The sequence below is a fragment of the Ambystoma mexicanum genome, chromosome 5q (assembly GCF_040938575.1).
Source record: "Ambystoma mexicanum isolate Mex_15411 chromosome 5q, UKY_AmexF1_1, whole genome shotgun sequence".
Lineage (NCBI taxonomy): Eukaryota > Metazoa > Chordata > Amphibia > Caudata > Ambystomatidae > Ambystoma > Ambystoma mexicanum.
The window spans coordinates 1,022,752,279-1,022,776,030 of record NC_090933.1 but is presented as its reverse complement, the minus strand read 5'-3'; the positions used below and the strand labels follow the sequence as shown (position 1 = coordinate 1,022,776,030).

General features: G+C 46.7%; 1 protein-coding gene across 3 annotated transcripts in view; it reads left to right on the top strand.

Annotated features, from left to right (window-relative positions):
• Positions 1–23,752, top strand: part of TRPS1 (transcriptional repressor GATA binding 1) — an 832,359-nt gene that overhangs the window by 129,704 nt on the left and 678,903 nt on the right. For all 3 annotated transcript variants that reach the window (XM_069621533.1, XM_069621534.1, XM_069621532.1), the window contains exon 2: positions 14,056–14,969. In XM_069621533.1, coding sequence (XP_069477634.1) covers positions 14,058–14,969 — 912 coding nt within the window. In that variant the 5' untranslated portion in view covers positions 14,056–14,057. The remainder of the gene's footprint in view (positions 1–14,055; positions 14,970–23,752) is intronic.

Here is a 23,752-nt window from a genome sequence, read left to right as displayed (position 1 = left end):
TGATATGAGGTGTGGGGGCCAAACACAATCCATAGTACCATGCCCACAATGGAACAGATGATCATTAACTTAAAAAAAAAAACGACATGTTTTCCTGGGCAAAGATCTTTAATGTGTCCCTGCTTATTGTATGTACACGGCTCAAGGGGTCCCCTATACTATTTCCCCTTCATACAATAACACACCTATGGTTTGTTACAGACTGCATTTATTCATTAGTATGCAAATACCAGGGGTCATCTAAATTTCAGCATGGAAGCAGAAACATGATGCCCATCGGAGAGGACACATACTCTTGGCAATACTCTCACATGTTGCGTGTTGTGCTTGACCCTGGCAGGATTCATCTTTCTTCTACCTTTCACATACTTAATCCCCCTTTCATCCCTCATAATCCCCATTGTCCATGGATAGGTATCGTCATTCTCACTCGCATGATCCATCTTCCTTTTAACATTAATTGTTCATTTTAACTCATTTCCTATATTGCCATTTTTCTTGGCAGGCTTTTATCTATAGAGATATATTAAAATAATGAGTGTTACACATTTTTTGTTTCCGGGCACAATAATAAAAGGTCCTGTACCATCCAACTAAGTAAATGTCATGTTATAAAAATGGACACGAGGAAAGGCTGCTTTATCCTCCGCTGGATCTATGATGTTTTGTCAACTCATTTTTTTTTCTCTATTTTTTCATTGCTGTTTGTCCTAGTTTGGGCCACATGCATTATGTTTCCTGAAATCAGTCTGTTTATTCTTCCCTCTTTTGTCAGTGTGCAAGACGTTGTTTGTCTCTGTTTTTTTAACCCCCAGCCCTTTTTTGGTTGTCTTGTCCCCACTTGACTCCTGGTCCCATTTGAACCAGCATATTGTTTCCAAAATGGGTTGCCTCCAACTTCCTCCCCATTCACTAACAATGGGGGTCATTCCGAGTATGGCGGTAGGGGGTTAACGGCACCGGTAAGGTGCCGGTGCCGTTAAGCCCCTACCACCGCATTCCGAGGTCCCTTAGCAGGTCCCACTAGGGCCGGCTGGTTTTACCAGCCACCCTTAGCGGGACCCGTTAAGGGACCATGGAGCTAATAACGGGCCCGTTATTAGCTCCTTCCCCATTCCCATTGAGCCCTATAAGGGCTCAATGGGAATGGGGAATGGTTTTCGAAATGGGGACTTACCAGGTCCGGATAGGTCGGACTACACCGGTAAGTCCCCATTCCGACTACCCGGACCCGAGTTTGGAGGCAGCCATAGTGTTAATAGCACCATGGCTACCTCCAAACTCGGAATGATCACCAATGTCTTCAACACCATCACTTGTTTACCCAGTACTTTCTATACTACCACCTAGTGGTTAACCCCCTTGCAAATCCAGCTCTCCCGCCCGCACCCCTACTCCATGCAGCCTGCCTACCTATCTTCTGCTCCATAATCATGTGACCTCACTTCACCTATATGTTTAGCTCTAACTCAAGACCACTACGTACACCAAAGGACTGTGCAGTCAAACTTTGTCTGTCTGATATTCATTCTGCAATGACACACACCACGATTTTTCTGTAGTTGGAGAACCAGCGTTCGGTGCTACCACTACAAACGGCCATACCATTCAAACATATGACCTTTCTGCATCTCTATGGGGATGAGCTAATCCAGCTAAGATATCTTAAACCGGACGATTTTTCATTATATGCATTTAAAAGAATGGAAGGGCTCTTATACCAACCAAGTGATTACATTCACTAAGAATGTCGTGATGTCTTCCATAAATTTGTACGAGAAATGCTGTTGGTCTTAAATTTTGATAGTGATTATGTGCACATTTTGTGGTCATCTTGAAAACACAAATTAACTTAATTCTGTGGGTGGACATGCCCAGGCATGTGGTGTGTTCCACTGGTTTTGCATATCCTGTAGACCTCCATAAGATTTAATGATAGCTGACTCCATGGGTTGTTGATTCTATTGGGGCACACTCTGTTAATTGAGGTAGGCATGTGTCAGATATGCATGTGGTTTAACTTATGATTGCTGAGAAACTAAGTAAAGTTAAGATATTTTTAGCGAGTGACTTGCAGGGACGTCATTTCACCGAACTGCCAGGGGTAGCATGGGTCACATCACACAACCCTTGACCTCTGATGACATCAAAGGAAGTGATGTCATTTGACCTCACTCCAAAGGGGTCATAACGGGAAGTGATGGAACACAACCTTTCACTCCTTAACAAAACAGGAAGTGGCATCACATAGCATTGTTTCTAAGTACACTACGAAAAATATGGTTACAATATCACTATAATGTGATAAACATTTTATACAAGAATGGATCACCATAATTATCGTTAATAGCAGTGTTTGTAGGCCCATATTGCTAAATTACTGTACATGCAAGCAGACGTCCAAGGCCAAATGATAATGATGTATTATTATATAGCACTTACTCTTAAGCACTTTATAAACAATAAAAATACATAAAATACCGCCCAACCTGTGCTGGTACTCATTTATCGACCTCAGAAGGATGAAAGGCTGAGTTGAGGTGTTTAAGAAGAGACTAAATGAGTGACTCACCCCTGATGTGTGCCTCAAATCAACCTTTAATGAGTCTAGCAATTATTGTATAGAATTCCAGAAAGACACATTATTTGTTATTCTTTCTTATTTAGGTTCACTGCTCAAAGTGTTACACTTGTGAAACACTCTGTTTTTTTTAAGAGGCCTGAACAAGAAATCCTGAGACTCCAGAAACAAAGAGACACATGGCGCTGGCCACAGCTTTGGGGTAGCAAGTGAGACCATATGGGTAGCAGCTGTGACCCCCAAACGGCGTCCCCGGTGACTTGGTATTTTTCGTTGTGGTGGATATTCCTATTCACACACCCAGCGGGTAGGTGGCATAATCAAGAAATACTATGTTGATGTTGCCCCAATGGAAAGAGCACAGAAAATCTTTTGTAAAATTTCCAAACCTCAGGTTATTGCAATGTATTGCCGCACAAATTTAGCATTAGCATCTACGCTATGGTGCAAATACTGGCAGCACCTCAATAGTGTGATTGTTTCGTAATGCGCATGGGCTAATAGCAAGAGTGACTTATGGGGTGAATTTAGATCTGATCAAAGAAGGTGTGATTGAATACAACGTTCATAGGCTTTTGATGGTGCCTTTCTCTAACCCTTTGACCGGTGCTCTGTGCGGCAGCCCAGGGCTCGTAGGGGCAAAGAGGACTGAAGTGGAGGGTTCAGCAGGTGCTGCTGCTCTCCAGTGCCTCTGTGGCACCACCAAGTCTTGAAAAGGTCTAGCAGCACTTTGCTTCAGTGTACGGGAGCACACATTTCTGTCTGCTATGCCGACAGCTGCTGACGCCTGGCGCAATCCACTTGCTTGATGAGATATCCTGCAGAGCTGAACTTAGCAGCACACCTTGAATCTGACAAGTCCTGAGACAGAACGGTTAGTCTGGGGGACAAATCCTGTGCTCTCTGCATTCTGTCAGAGCCCCAACCAAAAAAAGCTCAGTGAAGTGCGTCACAAGTGCATTTGGACTGCTGTTGGCTGAGATACACATCTAGTAGGAAGTACTTCCTAGAATATTGCTACCGTGCCGTGTGATGAGTACATTTATTTAAAATGTATTACCTAAGGAGTAGCAAGGGCTGGAGGGAGGTGATTTGGGGAATGGCATTGAACCCTCTAAAGCCTTATCAGATAGTAACTCCATATTTATTCACTCTCCAACACCCTTCCTATGTGTACCATCACTGTCCCATCAAAGTGCTTCCGGAAATCAGGGGACTTTACATAACTATACTCTGCCATCCACCAACATAAAAATAAATACAGACTTTTTCTCAGAATCCGAAGTACCAGTCAGTGGGACTTACCCATGGCATCCATTGGACCCCCACTTTGTCTACTGTCCCGCTCCAGAGAATCAGTCTTGTTAAACACAGATGTCTTATCAACAAGCGCTCGTACCTCAGATAACGTGACTTTAAAAAAATGCTCCCATCTTGTCATGTTCGCTGGGCTCAATGTCAGATACACCGGCATTGTTTGTATCACCCAAAAATTAGCATTCATACTCCTTGTTTGATTCCTCCTCTACCTCTTGCTCAGCACAGGCAGACTTCCCTCATCCCAATTTTGGCATTCTTCAAGAATTAAGTGGTACCTCCATTTTGGTGCTTAATTTTGTCCTGAATTCTTTAGTCAAAGTCTATGACTTTATCAGGACTGAAGTCAGACAAGAAATTAGAGGATATTCAAACTAAAGTGAATGATTGTTTAGAAGCCATTCACAAGGACTCACACCTGTATAGCTCAGAACTGAATGCTGTTAATAATCTAAGGGAGAATTACACTGGCCATGAAATACCCCCGATACACCACCATCTGAAAAATGTATACATTAATTCAAGAGTCTAGATAATCTTCCCTGCTCGGATGAAACCCTCATGGAGATAGAGCCATCATTAATATGCCTGAGCACCAACAGAGAAACTAGGAAAAATGATCTTGGCAAAACTTTTAAGCAGCCATCAAAGAAAAAGTAAAAAAATCAGCAACAAAAAAACAAATTAATAAAATCTCCTTCTTGAAATATTTTAAATCGCCTTTCTTCAAAGACACAGAAATTGACGATAATAAGGGAGCCCCTACCTCATGTCCATCCTGTAAGAGGATTCAATTCAGCACTACAGCCAAGTCAACGCCTAGTCTAGAATACTGAATGAAAACCCTTATTGATATATCTTTATGTCCAGTTCATGCGTTCTGGATGACTAACCCTATATAACACCCCTCTCTCAGAATCCCCCTGACCCCACTGAGCCAAGAAGTAGTTCTGTTTTGCAAGTTAAAAGGTTTATTTGAGAAGTAAAGCAATATATATCTATCACACTTTATAATAAATTAATAATTGAATATCACACTTAATCTGAGATGATAAAGATTAACAACGGAGAATCTGGCACTAGCACACTTCTTGATAATCACTAAGGAGTTGACATGAAATGGATAAGATAGCAACAATACTTCTATGGTTTCTTTATAATCAATGATGAGTGGTTATAGGATGGATAAGATAGCAACAATACTTTTATGGTTTCAAATGGATGCAATGTGGAATGAAAATGCAATACAGAAAATAACTTGATAGGATTTCAGCAAAAGACAATGTAATCACTTTCTTGGACAATTCACCCCCCCCTTTTATGCAATGCAAGGAAATGGAGGGAAGCACACAGTTCTCAGAAATGCAATCAAATGTGATTCAGTTCACCCCAGCAACTTAGACTACAGAAGTTGAAAACACAGGCCCAAATGCTTTTAAATGTGCTGGAAATGAAGAAAAAATATGCTAAAATGCTTTTAATTCCCTCTAGAGGTTCAGGGTGAGTGGTATCTAGTTAATATTAGTCCAGGCTCACACTAGCAATGATGCAGGGATGGTTTTTATGAGGCAAACGAATTTCTTTCAGAGGAAAGCAAAAGCAGCTATCTTTTTGCAAGTGGAGAAATTTGCAAATCGCGGTAAAATGTCAAATCGCGGCTAAATTTGCGAATGCGCCGAGCGCGATTACAGAGGAACTACAAGGACTATCTCTATCGTTTTGGGGTCCTAGGAAAGCCTTCCAAATGAAAGTTACTGCAAGTCTCTAGCACAAACGGTCACGGAGATATGAGCGATTAAATAAAGGTCGTTTTTCAGATTTGAAATTTTAAAGTTCAAAAAGACAAGTGCAGCTTGCAACTAGCAAATCACAGGTGACAGCTTTACAAATGACAGGTGACAGTTAGGAGACAGTTCTACTTAGATTAAACTAGATTGAATTATATTATTTTAACTAGGAGATTGGTTCTGCACAGTTTTCTAGGTACTCACACTATATTCTTGAGTGAAATGGGCCTCGCCATGGATCTGGTCAGGTTTTAGACGGGACTCTGGTCTCTGCACTTCACAGTGATCTGGGTCAGCTCTCTCTGGTTTTGCTAACATTGGCCTGGGTCAGCTCTGCTCTCTCTCTCTGGGTACAGCACTGCTTCTGGATTCTGGAGATTGAGGGATTTGAAGTCTCTATGTTGGCTCTCTGAAGGTTGATGGAGGTAAAGTATGGATTTTCCCGGCAGAGCTTCCAGCTGCAAATGGATTTGAAGGTCCCTATCTGTCCTGTCTCTCTGCTTTTATGTGTTTTGAAAATGGGTGTGTGTGAGCAGCATCACTAGCCAGCCCCTCTCCACTTGTCATTGGCCACTTCATCCGCTTCCACTTGATTGGGGGAATGAAATGAAGTGTCATCATGATGAGGTCTGTTTATGATACAGAGAACCCACCCCTGTCAACTTTACACACAATCTATATTTGCTCAAAAAAACATATTTGCACAGGTACACATTTGTTTAAAATTACATGCACCCTTCACATATCACAGGAGGTATACCCTGTCCAAATCTGCTCTTCCTGGGGGCTTGCATTCAAAAATGGCACATATTTCACTTTTTAACTGGTTTCGCAATTTCGGACATTAACCCAAATTTACACACATGTGCGCAAGGAGTATGGACATTAGTTGATGAAGTGTCAGATTTTTCACATGCACACATTTTGAGTAATATCCTCTTTTCCGCTAAAACCCCCCTGAACATGCCACCGGTTCTAAAAACCTCTTAAAATGTGGGCAGAAAAATCACAAGAATTATGGTGTCATTTATACAATTTTCACATGTCCGCTCTATGAGTTATTCATCTTTTTAGAGTTATGTTCTGGCCCCAAAGGGGTGTGGTTTTCCTCCAGCACAAGGTTGAATTTCTGGTTTTTCCAGTTCTGCCAAGCCAGCTTGCTCTCACAGGCAGTGCCCCTCCCCTGTGCTTCCAGGAGAAATCTCCATTTACGACTCCCGCCATAAAACATTTGCCTGAGTCAAGACAGGGCTTTGTTCAATTTCCTGCAGAGCCCAGGTAATTCAATCAGGGAAGTGTCATATCCCTTTTGGTGTGAGCAGCAAAAGGGCAGCTAGGCCTGGGAACACAGCTGTGACTCAAGTTTCACTCCTGATGGGGGTAGTTGTCAGGCAGAATTCAGTTCCTTAAGCCAGGTTTCAGATAAAATGTCACTTTTTGTTACCCAGTTTAAGTCAAGACATTTTTTTACATATGCAGCTAGAACGCTGTTTCTAAGTTCAAAACTATTACATTTAAACAAATTCAACCTATGTGACACTCAAAGTAGGTCACTCATTTCTCTCAAACATTGAGATTTTTAATGTCTTTCAGTCCAAATTTACTTAAACTGCTGAAATCCACAGCTCAGCCAGTCTTGTTATAAACCTTCAAGTCACTTCAGAATATAACTCTACATTGGATCCACCTCTTAAAATGTCTTTCTTTGGCATGTTTTGGGTTTATTTATTCAGTTTTCTACAAAAAGTAAAATCTGGTGTTGTTTTAAAACGCCGGCCTTTGGATAGTGGTGAGTACTGGTACTGCACCCCTTTTTGGGATTTAAGAAAATGAATTCCCAACAGTTATGGGTTTGCTTTTGGCAATCAGCATTGCCACTCCCAATGGTTTCAGACTACTGTGTGGGTAGTCCAATGGTGGTTTTAGGCAGCGTCCTTCTGTGCCCATAACATCGGCAAAAATGAGTGGCAGCCTATTCTTCATGCATTTCCCTGTGCATTTTCTGGGAAGCTCTGGCCATCATGATGTTTTCATGTCAGTACTGCACAGTTTTGAGGTAGGGCTCGGATGCATGGGTAAATACATCCCACAAGCCCCCCTTCTTGCGGTGGCCATCTGATCCTTCACTGGTGGGACCCGCAAGATCTGGGATGTTTCCTCATCTTCTTCCAATAGATGGCACAGTTCAGCATCTTTTCCTCCATCCGGTACTGGTCGATCGGTTCTCCTCGCCGGTCCTGATGGGAATATTGGGCGGTACCCCGGGCCCCCTTGCGTCATCCTCCCAGTCTCCGGATCATCCTCCTTGGCCCGTCTCCAGGTTTTCTTTCTCCTAGGACGACAAAGGAAGAGCGGCAATACCTATTCATAGACGTTTTTCCACCACTGTTGAGATAGTGGGGCAGCATATGCATTTCATCATAACGAAACATTACATTCTTATTTTGAAAAAAAAAAAAAAAACAGTATAACTAAGAGACAGTTTCATGCAAATCACAATATTTTAGAGACTAGATGTGGTATGTTTTATGGTTGGACTGAATTAGTCTGAGACAGTACCCGCTAGGATTCCAGTGGATTCCTCCAGTTGTTGCAGAGTGTGCCTGTGTTGACATGAAATGGATAAGATAGCAACAATACTTCTATGGTTTCTTTATAATCAATGATGAGTGGTTATAGGATGGATAAGATAGCAACAATACTTTTATGGTTTCAAATGGATGCAATGTGGAATGAAAATGCAATACAGAAAATAACTTGATAGGATTTCAGCAAAAGACAATGTAATCACTTTCTTGGACAATTCACCCCCCCTTTTATGCAATGCAAGGAAATGGAGGGAAGCACACAGTTCTCAGAAATGCAATCAAATGTGATTCAGTTCACCCCAGCAACTTAGACTACAGAAGTTGAAAACACAGGCCCAAATGCTTTTAAATGTGCTGGAAATGAAGAAAAAATATGCTAAAATGCTTTTAATTCCCTCTAGAGGTTCAGGGTGAGTGGTATCTAGTTAATATTAGTCCAGGCTCACACTAGCAATGATGCAGGGATGGGTTTTATGAGGCAAACGAATTTCTTTCAGAGGAAAGCAAAAGCAGCTATCTTTTTGCAAGTGGAGAAATTTGCAAATCGCGGTAAAATGTCAAATCGCGACTAAATTTGCGAATGCGCCGAGCGCGATTACAGAGGAACTACAAGGACTATCACTATCATTATGGGGTCCTAAGACAGCCTAGGATCTCAGCTTCCAGATGAAAGTTACTGCAAGTCTCTAGCACAAACGGTCACGGAGATATGAGCGATTAAATAAAGGTCGTTTTTCAGATTTGAAATTTTAAAGTTCAAAAAGACAAGTGCAGCTTGCAACTAGCAAATCACAGGTGACAGCTTTACAAATGACAGGTGACAGTTAGGAGACAGTTCTACTTAGATTAAACTAGATTGAATTATATTATTTTAACTAGGAGATTGGTTCTGCACAGTTTTCTAGGTACTCACACTATATTCTTGAGTGAAATGGGCCTCGCCATGGATCTGGTCAGGTTTTAGACGGGACTCTGGTCTCTGCACTTCACAGTGATCTGGGTCAGCTCTCTCTGGTTTTGCTAACATTGGCCTGGGTCAGCTCTGCTCTCTCTCTCTGGGTACAGCACTGCTTCTGGATTCTGGAGATTGAGGGATTTGAAGTCTCTATGTTGGCTCTCTGAAGGTTGATGGAGGTAAAGTATGGATTTTCCCGGCAGAGCTTCCAGCTGCAAATGGATTTGAAGGTCCCTATCTGTCCTGTCTCTCTGCTTTTATGTGTTTTGAAAATGGGTGTGTGTGAGCAGCATCACTAGCCAGCCCCTCTCCACTTGTCATTGGCCACTTCATCCGCTTCCACTTGATTGGGGGAATGAAATGAAGTGTCATCATGATGAGGTCTGTTTATGATACAGAGAACCCACCCCTGTCAACTTTACACACAATCTATATTTGCTCAAAAAAACATATTTGCACAGGTATACATTTGTTTAAAATTACATGCACCCTTCACATATCACAGGAGGTATACCCTGTCCAAATCTGCTCTTCCTGGGGGCTTGCATTCAAAAATGGCACATATTTCACTTTTTAACTGGTTTCGCAATTTCGGACATTAACCCAAATTTACACACATGTGCGCAAGGAGTATGGACATTAGTTGATGAAGTGTCAGATTTTTCACATGCACACATTTTGAGTAATATCCTCTTTTCCGCTAAACCCCCCCTGAACATGCCACCGGTTCTAAAAACCTCTTAAAATGTGGGCAGAAAAATCACAAGAATTATGGTGTCATTTATACAATTTTCACATGTCCGCTCTATGAGTTATTCATCTTTTTAGAGTTATGTTCTGGCCCCAAAGGGGTGTGGTTTTCCTCCAGCACAAGGTTGAATTTCTGGTTTTTCCAGTTCTGCCAAGCCAGCTTGCTCTCACAGGCAGTGCCCCTCCCCTGTGCTTCCAGGAGAAATCTCCATTTACGACTCCCGCCATAAAACATTTGCCTGAGTCAAGACAGGGCTTTGTTCAATTTCCTGCAGAGCCCAGGTAATTCAATCAGGGAAGTGTCATATCCCTTTTGGTGTGAGCAGCAAAAGGGCAGCTAGGCCTGGGAACACAGCTGTGACTCAAGTTTCACTCCTGATGGGGGTAGTTGTCAGGCAGAATTCAGTTCCTTAAGCCAGGTTTCAGATAAAATGTCACTTTTTGTTACCCAGTTTAAGTCAAGACATTTTTTTACATATGCAGCTAGAACGCTGATTCTAAGTTCAAAACTATGACATTTAAACAATTGCAACCTATGTGACACTCAAAGTAGGTCACTCATTTCTCTTAAACATTGAGATTTTTAATGTCTTTCAGTCCAAATTTACTTAAACTGCTGAAATCCACAGCTCAGCCAGTCTTGTTATAAACCATCAAGTCACTTCAGAATATAACTCTACATTGGATCCACCTCTTAAAATGTCTTTCTTTGGCATGTTTTGGGTTTATTTATTCAGTTTTCTACAAAAAGTAAATCTGGTGTTGTTTTAAAACGCCGGCTTTTGGATAGTGGTGAGTACTGGTACTGCACCCCTTTTTGGGATTTAAGAAAATGAATTCCCAACAGTTATGGGTTTGCTTTTGGCAATCAGCATTGCCACTCCCAATGGTTTCAGACTACTGTGTGGGTAGTCCAATGGTGGTTTTAGGCAGCGTCCTTCTGTGCCCATAACATCGGCAAAAATGAGTGGCAGCCTATTCTTCATGCATTTCCCTGTGCATTTTCTGGGAAGCTCTGGCCATCATGATGTTTTCATGTCAGTACTGCACAGTTTTGAGGTAGGGCTCGGATGCATGGGTAAATACATCCCACAAACCTTATTGGTGGTCTCAAGAGGCAACACTAACAGTACTAATGCGCAGGTAGGACAAGAGAAGAAAGGGAAAAAGAAGACCCAAGTGGGCAAGAATAACCATGCCATCAATTAGCATTTAGCCCGAACAGCTGCTTACATTAGTACAAAAATGGACACAAATGGACTAGGGTTGTGTGGAAATGGATAAAGGTCAACCACCTAGTATGAGGGAAGCAAGTACGACTGAATCAAATTTTCATGTGGATTCTCCTGACATGACTCCAGCAAGTGGCATGGATAGGCCATGGAATAGATCTGTTTGGGTGTGAAAATAGTACAAATAGTCCTTGCAAAACTGTCCAGTTTAAATGAAAATATGGTCTATTACATCGAGTCTGTGCTACCATTGGGAGAGAGAGAATTTTTGAATAGGAGTAACATTCTCATACTTTTTCATGATTTACCATCACTCCGTCTAATCACATCCAGCAATATTAAGTTGGTGGAATTCATCAATGAACAAAGAACAGGCATTGTTGTTGTGTATATTCCCTCGAGGATCATTGGCAAAATCCTCATGGCAGCCACGAATGACTTGAGATTGAGGGGTTTGGATGTAATCAGATGGTCAAGATCTAAAAAGTATGCGGGGATGCATAATTCAACAATAAAAAAAGCATTTGAAACATTAAAAATGAGATGCATGGGCAGTACCCCATCCTGTAGGGTAGTACATTTCCTGGCACCTCCACTGGGAATAGAGGATTAGAGATTGGAATTCGTTGACCAAATCTTTTACTGACTCTTATAAACTGGCTCCAGTGAAGAGGCCAAGTTTTTAGCAAAGGGCATACATTGAGCATAGTCTCATAGAACTCGAAAGGCCACATCCATCATTATGATTCAAAAATCATTCCTTATGCAAAATGCCACCTTTGATGGGTATTTCACCATTGTCGACAAAGCTATTGCTGGCCTTAATGGTCACCCCCATGGGGGGCCTTATATCAGTAATAAAGCCTTCATGGGCCTCTCGAGTTTCATCACCACTGCACATAATAGTGCTTGCTTGGTGATAAGCCTATATTGGAAGGAAATTCTGCATATTTTAAACAGGTGTATTTTATAACTAGGAGACACATATCTAAGATGGCTCTCTGAGTTTAACAATGATTTTATATTGTTGGGGGGTAATTGTTTAGGTGTCCACCGGAGTAACTTTCCGAAATATACTTAAAAAGCTTATCAAGAACGACAAAGAGCAAGAGGATTAGAATGGTTTTCCTTCTTCAAGGACTGGAACATATTTTGATTGAATGGCAATGTTATTGGTGATGGAGAGGGAAATTCTACACGCAACCATAAGATGATATAGACAACTTTCACATGTAGTAATACTGTTCCGAAACAAAGGCTAGTACAGGCAGTTTCAGTGTCTAAAGGACTTGTTAATATCGCACCTGAGAAAAATAGCATGCCTTAATGTGGCTATTTCAGAATCATTCGACCATTCATCGTATGACTCGAAATTGGCAGCCTTTTTGTTGGACAGATACACCACCATTCTGTGTGGAAAATTAGACACTAAATATTTAAAGTGAAGCAACTCACCATCCCATCGTCTATATGAACCATTGATTTAACAATTGAAAAAAGATATGAGAGCTCAAATATGAAAGGTTCTCAAATTAAATCTTCCTAGCGAAGGCATATCCACACAAGTTAGGGTAATCTGCCAAATATATAAAAATAGGCTGACATCACTATAATCCAACCACCCCAAAACCGACTTCTTGAGAAATGTTACGCAAATTTAAAGGAGAATAAGAATTGGTATATTGAAAAATGAGGTCAAATCTGCATTAACAAGGGTATTTCTCTGGACTAAATAATTGGTGACAGAGCAGCACAAAAGTAAAAAGTGTAGACATTTAGACTGGTGTGAAAGCTATACCGAAATCCAATGATATAAGATATTTCCTATTATGAAAGCAACTTGTACAAGATCGGGGTAACTTTCCCCTTACCTCATTACATTTCTCTCAAGTTGTATGAGAAAAGTGGTAATGAATTTCATACTCAACATCTTAAGGATCAGCGAAAACACTTGTAAATGGGAAAGTACTGGCTCTGGTACTTCCCTTTGTTGATTTTGTGGGACCTTTGGTGAAAGCTTAAAACATTTAATTATAAATTGCGAAACCCTGACAAACCTACGATTTTTTATATTTGGGGACTTTGTAAATAATATAGAACGTTGTATTCAGTGATTCGCTATGGGAGCGTATGACTCAACGTCATTCTCTGACACTAACCTTTGCTTTACTTAGATGTTTCTATAGGATTACTCTGACTGATATGTAATGTGTCTGGTTGCAAAAGAATGTAGTCCCATTTGAATATATCTTGTGTAATAATGGAAGAACGAATAAGCACATGTACTGTATGTTATGAATGTTGCTTTTTATGTGTATATGATATAATTGATGTATGCTGTCTTTTGTTTGTTACAGCTGTATCTTTTAAAAATGTGTAAGATTCCCATGGAATCCATGAGCACAAATATATAAAGTAATTTAAAAAAAGAATATAGTTGTCTGAAAAACTTGATTTTCTCTTCCATGAGTTTCCTACCATGAATACAGTCTCATCTACAGCCCAAATACTTTTCTAAGCAGTGGTCCAATATAGATTAACCAAAATAGACGCCAGACGAAAAAGCACTGCACTTGTAGTTAAAGACCAGTGGGCAGCTTTACCTATGTCCACCAGAGGTGCACATAGGTTATGAGACAGATGCCACATATGGCCTTTCCCCTAACAGACTTATACTGTTATAGTACAGCACAATATAAGCCAACAGACAACACGCTTTGTGCTACATCTTAGATCGTCACCTGAAGTTCACGGTCTACACCAGATCCTTACATTAATCAAAAAACGTTGGCATGCAAAATGAAATATGTAAAACTGAATTTAATTGTTTTTGTTTTTGTTTTAGATATGGTCCGGAAAAAGAATCCCCCTCTAAGAAACATTGGTAGTGAAGGCGAGGCACAGACCACTGACACTGCAGGTACTGAAATTGCGGACTCTAGACGGAGCACAAACTTCTCTACAGATCAGATGCAAGGCAACAGTGAGCAGGGGGACCCGGTAGAGCTCCACACTAGTGAGGACCATTGTGCAAATTCTCAAGCTCTTTCCCCCCATCTTAAGCAGGATTTGAAGTGTGCTTCAGTGGATGGAAGCGCTGCTTCTAACTATGAGATCCTCAAATCAGAAGACAGTGTTCCAGCCATCCCTCATGACAAGGTGACAGAAAGAAACATGCTTGCCCTTGCCTCTCCAGCAGTCGCAGAACTTTCTGATCCCTCAAAGTCTCCAAAAAGTTCACATGATGCCAAGGATGTGGTGTCTACCCAATCTGTTAGTGCACCCGAGACTCACGAAAAATGTGACATGGTACCAAATGAAACAGTAAAAGGGCAGAGTTGTCAAGCAGATACCTACGTCTCAAGACCAGCATCAGTTGCCTCCGAAAACCCTCAAGTGCCTTCAGACGGGGGTGCTGGACTTATTAAAGCAAACACTAACTTGTCAGCCAATGACCACTCAGATGCAGCTCCTCTATCCCCAGAGCTTCAGGATTTCAAATGCAACATCTGTGGATATGGTTACTATGGCAATGACCCCACAGACCTGATTAAACACTTTCGCAAGTACCACCTAGGATTACATAACCGCACCAGACAGGATTCTGAACTCGATACTAAAATCTTAGCCCTCCATAATATGGTACAGTTCAGCCATTCCAAAGAGTTCCAGAAGGTTAACAGGTCTATGCTTACAGGTGTTCTCCAGGATTTAAACTCCCAGAGGCCTCTTTTACTGAACGGGACATATGATGTACAGGTTAGTAATGCATATATCTGCCTGGGCCAGACCAAAGAGCAATTCTGCATTCTGCTAGATACCAAATTTTAATAAGAGGATGAGCAACAGGATGTGCAATTTATTTTGCCCAGAGGCTGTTTAATTTCAAGTGTGTTTGTAATGCGCTTTAGTTGCACGGCTACAGCAAACAAGTCTTCTAACTTTATAGTCTGCACCCTATTTTCTGATATTTCTACCCTTAGTAATATACCGAACAACTGTTACCATGTTTAACATTACAGCTGTCTTCCATTGATGTGTATTCTACAAAAAGCAGACAATATAAGTCGAATATGCTTTAAAAAACTCAAGAAACATATTTAGTGATTTTTCCTTGATTACCAACATTTATCAAGGAAAGAGCGTGAATACAGATATGTGGTACGGTTTAGTTAATGTAAGTTTTTTTGTATTTCGATTGTTGTTTCGTATAGTGCCATATTACAACATAGCTGTTTGTAATTACTTGAAGGCTGAGAGGGGCATACATGGGATAGATGGACCAAGGGCCAGTTGGGGGGGCAGTTAAATAATGACAGCCGCGTACACATGCACAACTTTCCAAGATAATGTTTAGCTAGATATGTATTTGTGCACTGAAGACGTAATCATTTTTTGTTTTTTCATATAAATATATTAACTGTTCATACACTAATGGCTGAGAAAGTAATACCGTCTTGTCGAAAAATGGGTTTTCAGCTCTTTTCTGAATGCATATGTAGGAAATTAATGAGCAGAGAGTTTGGCAAGTAATTGCTTAAACGGGGAGCAAAACATGTGGCTTGTGACTTGTCCCACATGTCGTGCCATGGGTCAGAGAAGAGTATTGCAGGCACTGATGGCCCAATGCACAGTAGAAAGAGCTTTGGAGCAGTGCATGTATGAATATGCTGGTGTTTGTTTGGAAATACATTTATATGTTAAACAAATACCATAAAGTGAATTCTGGCCTCCACTACAGCAACTGAAACAATCTGAACAGAGCCTCACCTGTGTCATTCATATTGCAACATATTCCACCACCAAAACACAGAGGGGGTAATTCATAGAATTCAGTGCACAAGTGGCGCACGCGGCTGGCGCACAGTGTGCGCGTGCGAATCCCTGCGCCAGCCGCGTGCGCTAAAATCCATTTCCGCGCACAGCGTATTCATGGATTCCAGCCACCAAAACCAGCCGTGGCGCACAGTGGCGCAGCGACCCTGCAGAAATATACCCAATCCAGCGCAAAGAGCTGCGCTAACCCTGTACCAGCACAGCAAGCAGGCTACGTGTATCACTGGGGTGCGCGGGAAGTACCTCACGCGATTGGCCCCGTGCGAGCAGGGTACGCGTATTTCAGGGGTGCGCGGGAAGTTCCACACGCGATTTCACCATGGTACGTGTATTTCAGGGGTGCGCGGGAATTTCCACACGCGATTGGGCCCGTGCGAGCAGGGTACGTGTATCTCAGGGGTTCGCGGGAAGTTCCACACGTGATTCCATCAGGGTACGTGTATTTCGGGGTGCGCGTGAAGTTCCACACGCGATATCAGCACGGTACGTGTATTTCAGGGTGCAGGGGAAGTTACACACGCGATTTCCGCAGGGTACGTGTATTTCAGGGGTGCGCGTGAAGTTCCACACGCGATATCAGCAGGGTACGTGTATTTCAGGGTGCAGGGGAAGTTACACACGCGATTCCAGCAGGGTACGTGTATTTCAGGGTGCAGGGGAAGTTACACACGCGATTTCCGCAGGGTACGTGTATTTCAGGGGTGCGCGTGAAGTTCCACATGCGATATCAGCAGGGTACGTGTATTTCAGGCTGCAGGGGAAGTTACACACGCGATTCCAGCAGGGTACGTGTATTTGAGGGGTGCGCGGGAATTTCCACACGCGATTCCATCAGGGTACGTGTATTTTGGGGTGCGGGGGAAGTTCCACACGCGAAATCAGCAGGGTACGTGTATTCCAGGGGTGCGCGGGAAGTTCCACACGCGATTCCATCAGGGTACGTGTATTTCGGGGTGCGGGGGAAGTTCCACACGCGAAATCAGCAGGGTACGTGTATTCCAGGGGTGTGCGGGAAGTTCCACACGCGATTCCATCAGGGTACGTGTATTACAGGGGTGCGCGGGAATTTCCACACGCGATTGGGCCCGTGCGAGCAGGGTACGCGTATCTCAGGGATGCGCGGGAAGTTCCACACGCGATTCCATCAGGGTACGTGTATTTCGGGGTGCGCGTGAAGTTCCACACGCGATATCAGCAGGGTACGTGTATTTCAGGGTGCAGGGGAAGTTACACACGCGATTTCCGCAGGGTACGTGTATTTCAGGGGTGCGCATGAAGTTCCACACGCGATATCAGCAAGGTACGTGTATTTCAGGGTGCAGGGGAAGTTACACACGCGATTCCAGCAGGGTGCGTGTATTTCAGGGTGCAGGGGAAGTTACACACGCGATTTCCGCAGGGTACGTGTATTTCAGGGGTGCGCGTGAAGTTCCACACGCGATATCAGCAGGGTACGTGTATTTCAGGGTGCAGGGGAAGTTACACACGCGATTCCAGCAGGGTACGTGTATTTCAGGGGTGCGCAGGAATTTCCACACGCGATTCCATCAGGGTACGTGTATTTTGGGGGACGGGGGAAGTTCCACACGCGAAATCAGCAGGGTACGTGTATTCCAGGGGTGCGCGGGAAATTCCACACGCGATTCCATCAGGGTACGTGTATTTCAGGGTGCGGGGGAAGTTCCACACGTGAAATCAGCAGGGTACGTGTATTCCAGGGGTGCGCGGGAAGTTCCACACGCGATTTCATCAGGGTACGTTTATTACAGGGGTGCGCGGGAATTTCCACACGCGATTGGGCCCGTGCGAGCAGGGTACGCGTGTCTCAGGGTTGCGCGGGAAGTTCCACACGCGATTCCATCAGGGTACGTGTATTTCGGGGTGCGCGTGAAGTTCCACACGCGATATCAGCAGGGTACGTGTATTTCAGGGTGCAGGGGAAGTTACACAGGCGATTTCCGCAGGGTACGTGTATTTCAGGGGTGCGCGTGAAGTTCCACACGCGATATCAGCAGGGTACGTGTATTTCAGGGTGCAGGGGAAGTTACACACGCGATTCCAGCAGGGTACGTGTATTTCAGAGGTGCGTGGGAATTTCCACACGCGATTCCATCAGGGTACGTGTATTTCAGGGTGCGGGGGAAGTTCCACACGCGAAATCAGCAGGGTACGTGTATACCAGGGGTGCGCGGGAAGTTCCACACGCGATTCCATCAGGGTACGTGTATTACAGGGGTGCGCGGGAATTTCCACACGCGATTGGGCCCGTGCGAGCAGGGTACGCGTGTCTCAGGGGTGCGCGGGAAGTTCCACACGCGATTCCATCAGGGTACGTGTATTTCAGGGTGCAGGGGAAGTTACACACGCGAAATCAGCAGGGTACGTGTATTCCAGGGGTGCGCGGGAAGTTCCACACACGATTCCATCAGGGTACGTGCATTTCAGGGTGCAGGGGAAGTTACACACGTGATTCCAGCAGGGTACATGTATTACAGGGGTGCGCGGGGAGCACCACACGTGAATTGCACGTGTGGGTCCTCCCAGGTGTTCCCTCTACACCCTCCACGGCCCCTGCCGGTGGCTCACACCACAGGGGCCTACCCTGCACATGTCCTGCAGGCACCCAATCCACCATGGCCATGCCCCCCAGCCAACCCACATGTCAACTTGCACTACTGCCCACCAACGCATGTCCCCCTGCACTCCCAGCGACCAGGGGCACCCTCCACAGGTCCCCACCCATGTAACCCCACCACCCCCCAGCAGTGCAGGGGCACCCTCCACCAGGCCCCCACCCATGTCTCCCACCACCCCCACCCCCCAGCCACCAGGGGCACCCACTACCAGGCCCCCACCCATGTCTCCCAGCACCCCCACCCCCCAGTCACCAGGGGCACCCACCACCAGGCCCCCACCCATGTCTCCCACCACCCCCACCGCCCAGCCACCAGGGGCACCCACTACCATCCCCCCACCCATGTCTCCCAGCACCCCCACCCCCCCAGTCACCAGGGGCACCCACCACCAGGCCCCCACCCATGTCTCCCACCACCCCCACCCCCCAGCCACCAGGGGCACCCACCACCAGGCCCCCACCCATGTCTCCCAGCACCCCCACCCCCCCAGTCACCAGGGGCACCCTCTACCAGGCCCCCACCCATGTCTCCCAGCACCCCCACGCCCCCAGTCACCAGGGGCACCCACTACCAGGCCCCCACCCATGTCTTCCAGCACCCCCACCCCCCCAGTCACCAGGGGCACCCACCACCAGGCCCCCACCCATGTCTCCCACCACCCCCACCCCCCAGCCACCAGGGGCACCCACTAACAGGCCCCCACCCATGTCTCCCGGCCCCCAACTATCACATCCACCCACATATCAAAGGCAATGACATGTTACACACCCAATGCAAATAATGCAAATGAACACATGTCTGTCACACACAATGGCTGCAAGTGAATGTTAAAACACCCAACATGACATGCATGAAAGCAATGAGATGATACGACACATTGAAGGATGAAAATAAAAATGTATTTAAAATCAACTTGAATGGAAATGAAATGAGAAAAACCACAAAGCAAAACAACCAAAAGAAGAAGAATGTCCATGAAAAAAATCCAAAAAATAGAAAGATCCATTGAAGAACTATTTACAAGATAATCCCGGGTCCATGAGCCCAACCAAATGAAACCTAACTATGACAACTAACTAAAAACTGAACTACATACAAAAATGTGGCGCATTGTCCAATCGCAACCAAATAAAAAAAATAAATAAAGGAAACCTAACACTAACTATATAACTATATACAAAGGTGGCGGGCAAGTCCAGCGGCTCACTCCGTGGTGTTCCGGGCCAGGGCATCATCGAACTCCTGTTCGATGTCCCGGAGGCGGTCCTGTTCCATGGCCCCGAGGGTCCGCACTCGACCCACCTCAGGGCCCTCCGCATGGAGTTCTCCGCCCTGACCATTGTGCGCCGCGCCTCTTCCGCCTGCCGCTCCGCACCTATATGCTGGCCCAACCGCTGCCACATGGAAGACACTTCCCGTCCTGGGTCCTCCTGCCCTCCGGCTGATGCCTGCCCCTCCGATGTTGATGGCCCCGAGCCATGATGCCTCCCACGTTGACTCCGCTGCTGCCTCCGACGCCACTGCCTCTGCCAGCACGACGGCATCCAGGCTGATGGAATCCACCGACGCCGTCGTGCACGTGCCCTGCCTGATGATGCCGGCACATCCTCCATCTGCTGGGGCACAGTTGCTGTGGTGTCCACCCCTGCTGGACCTCTGACTCCCGACTGTGGCAGGGATGGGATCCCCACCGAGCTGGCTGCATTGGTCAGGGCAGGTCCACAGGGGGCCCTGGTGGCATCTGGGCCGGAAGACGGCAAGGAGAACGACTGGCGTATAGTCTCCACAGAGGAGGAGAGGGCCGCCAGATTGGCCGACACATGCAGGAAACCCCCGAACATGGACGATCCCAATTGGGCCACGTCGGCACGGTGCTCTTCGTGATGACGTGCATGCTCCTCCTGGGAAGCACTCACGGCATCACGAATCACAGCCGTGCGCATCGCGACCCCAATCAGGACCTTCTCCATATGGCCAGGGGTCCCCTCGTCCGCAGGTGGAGGGGAGTCAGATGACATGGACATCCCCTCTACCTGCGGACGGGCCTGGGACGGGGCATCCCTGCTGGTGCCTGGTGGTGCACCCACAGGGTCAGGGACAGCGACATGCACAGGCCCCTCCACGGTGACCTGTGCTGCCCCCTGCCCCTGGACTGCACCACTTGCACCAGCAGGGATGCCCCCACCAGGCCCCATGTGCGCCTCAGTGGGGGCCTCCTCCTCCTCTGTGGAAACCACCAACCTGGATGGCTCCTCACCGTCTTCCGCCGTAGCAGGCCCCTGTGGCGGCTCACCCACCCCTTCCGCTGCAGCCGTGGGGGCATCCCCGCCGCCTTGCTCCACAGCGCTGTCTCCGCCCTCTTCTTCACTAGCCGCTGCGTAGAGGGAGACATAGAACACAAGCATCAGGGTACTGTACAATGGTCCCCTAGACAGGAAGCAATAGCAGATGAGTGCCACTGTCAAAGTACACTTCCATCATGTCCCTCCACAACACATGTGTCAGTCCAGGCAAAACACACACAGTGACAGTCATGGTGCATGCCATGGACATTTCCATACATGTCCAATGGACTCTCGAATCATACAATGTAATGGAACTCACATGCATCATGGGTCATGCCTATCACATGCACACACTTCACCGCAGTCACATCCATCTGGCCCCGTACACCCCAATCACAGTGGATACAAGGATGACTAGGCTGCATCAGTGAATCTGTACATTGTCACAGACATGTGTCATGCATCCATGGCATTCACAAGTCACAGACACGCAGGTCAGGCACACAGACATGGACACCATATATGTACCTGGCATCTGCACCCATCCCTCACCCCCACCCATGTCCAGGAACAGAGACTGCCATGCTCTCATGTGTACAATCTGCATAGGGCTCCCCATGTCGCATTTAAACACATGCAACAACCGTGCGGTTCACACATTACTGGTCGCACATGCATTACCATGATGTCCCTGCACACATACATGCGTACATGGCCTATGTCACACATACAGGCAAGTATCAGACAACCAGCACACTGCAAAATGCCCTGTCTCACACAGCAATGCTTGGCCACTTACCGCTCAACTCCAGACGGGTCTCCCTCTCAAGGACCTGGGCGTGGAGCGCTGGGTGTACGCGTTCCAGGACCCTCATCTGGATGGAACTCATGCGGCCCCGGCCCCTCCCACAAGGCGCCGGGCCTTTATGAGGGTCCTGGACCTCAAGTCTTCCAAGCGCTTCTTGACCTTCTGGATGGTGCGGGTTGCCACCCCCTCCGCGTTGATGGCAACCACACAGTCGGGCCAGATCATCTCCCGTCCTTCCTTTTTGGCGCGGGACGATCCGAAGAGGGCATCATACTGCCCCAGGACTTGCTCCACCAGGACACCAACTTCGGTGGCAGTGAAGCTGGTGCCCCTCTGCCTCTCTGGCTGGGGGTTGCCACTGGTGCCAGATGTGGATGTGCCCGACATGGCAACCCCAGGGGCAGGAGTGGGTGGGCAACTGGGTCCTGGGGCTGGGCTGTGGAGCGATGTTATCTAAGTCGGGGGTCTTCTGTTCCAGCAGGGGTGGACACAGCAACTGGACCCCTGCAGATGGCTGATGTGCAGGCACCAAATGGCAGGGCACGGTGGCAGCAGGCAGGCAGGCAGGCAGCAGCAGATGGCACGTGGGAGGCTGCTCGGGGCACTGGGGGGCAGTAATTCGGCCTTCTGGGCAGGAGCGTGGTCTTCCGTGTGTTTTCACGTGGCCAGCTTGATACGGAGTGATTTGGCACGTGAAAATCCTGCACGTCAGCGTGAAAATCGAGGAAAGGCCCTTAGCGTGTAAGCGCGTCAGCACGCGTACGCGATTTCATTGGACCAAAGGCCCTTACAGCGTAAGCGCGTCTGTGACGTTTTGCGCACGGGCGTTGCCCTGGCAGGGCTTGGAGATCCCGCGTGCCTTTACACTGTTCTGTACGTGCTTTTCGTGCGGTGCGTGTGTTTTCCATCCGTTGGGGTTCACACAATATTACTTCACAGCAGGTGTTGGCTACGCGTTCTTCTACACGCAAGGCAGACGGTGAGTGGTACCCCGCTCCCCCAGGCCCGATCGCGTGATAAAGTTCACGCAAACCCCTGAAATACACGTAGACCGCTCCCCCAGGCCCGATCGCGTGTAAAAGTTCACGCGAACCCCTGAAATACACGTAGCCCGCTCCCTCAGGCCCGATCGCGTGAAAAAGTTCACGCGAACCCCTGAAATACACGTAGCCCGCTCGCCCAGGCTCGATCGCATGTAGAAGTTCACGCGAACCCCTGAAATACACATAGCCCGCTCCCCCAGGCCCGATCGCGTGATGAAGTTCACGCGAACCCCTGAAATACACGTAGCCCGCTCCCCCAGGCCCGATCGCGTGATAAAGTTCACGCGAACCCCTGAAATACACGTCCGCTCCCCCAGGCCCGATCGCGTGATAAAGTTCACGCAAACCCCTGAAATACACGTAGCCCGCTCCCCCAGGCCCGATCGCGTGTAAAAGTTCACGCGAACCCCTGAAATACACGTAGCCCGCTCCCCCAGGCCCGATCGCGTGAAAAAGTTCACGCGAACCCCTGAAATACACGTAGCCCGCTCCCCCAGGCCCGATCGCGTGATAAAGTTCACGCGAACCCCTGAAATACACGTAGCCCGCTGCCCCAGGCCCGATCGCGTGATAAAGTTCACGCGAACCCCTGAAATACACGTAGCCCGCTCCCCCAGGCCCGATCGCGTGTAAAAGTTCACGCGAACCCCTGAAATACACGTAGCCCGCTCCCCCAGGCCCGATCGCGTGAAAAAGTTCACGCGAACCCCTGAAATACACGTAGCCCGCTCGCCCAGGCTCGATTGCATGTAGAAGTTCACGCGAACCCCTGAAATACACGTAGCCCGCTCCCCCAGGCCTGATCGCGTGATAAAGTTCACGCGAACCCCTGAAATACACGTAGCCCGCTCCCCCAGGCCCGATCGCGTGTGTGACTTCCCGCGCACCCCCGGAATACACGTACCCCGCTCAATCGCGTGTGTAACTTCCCGCG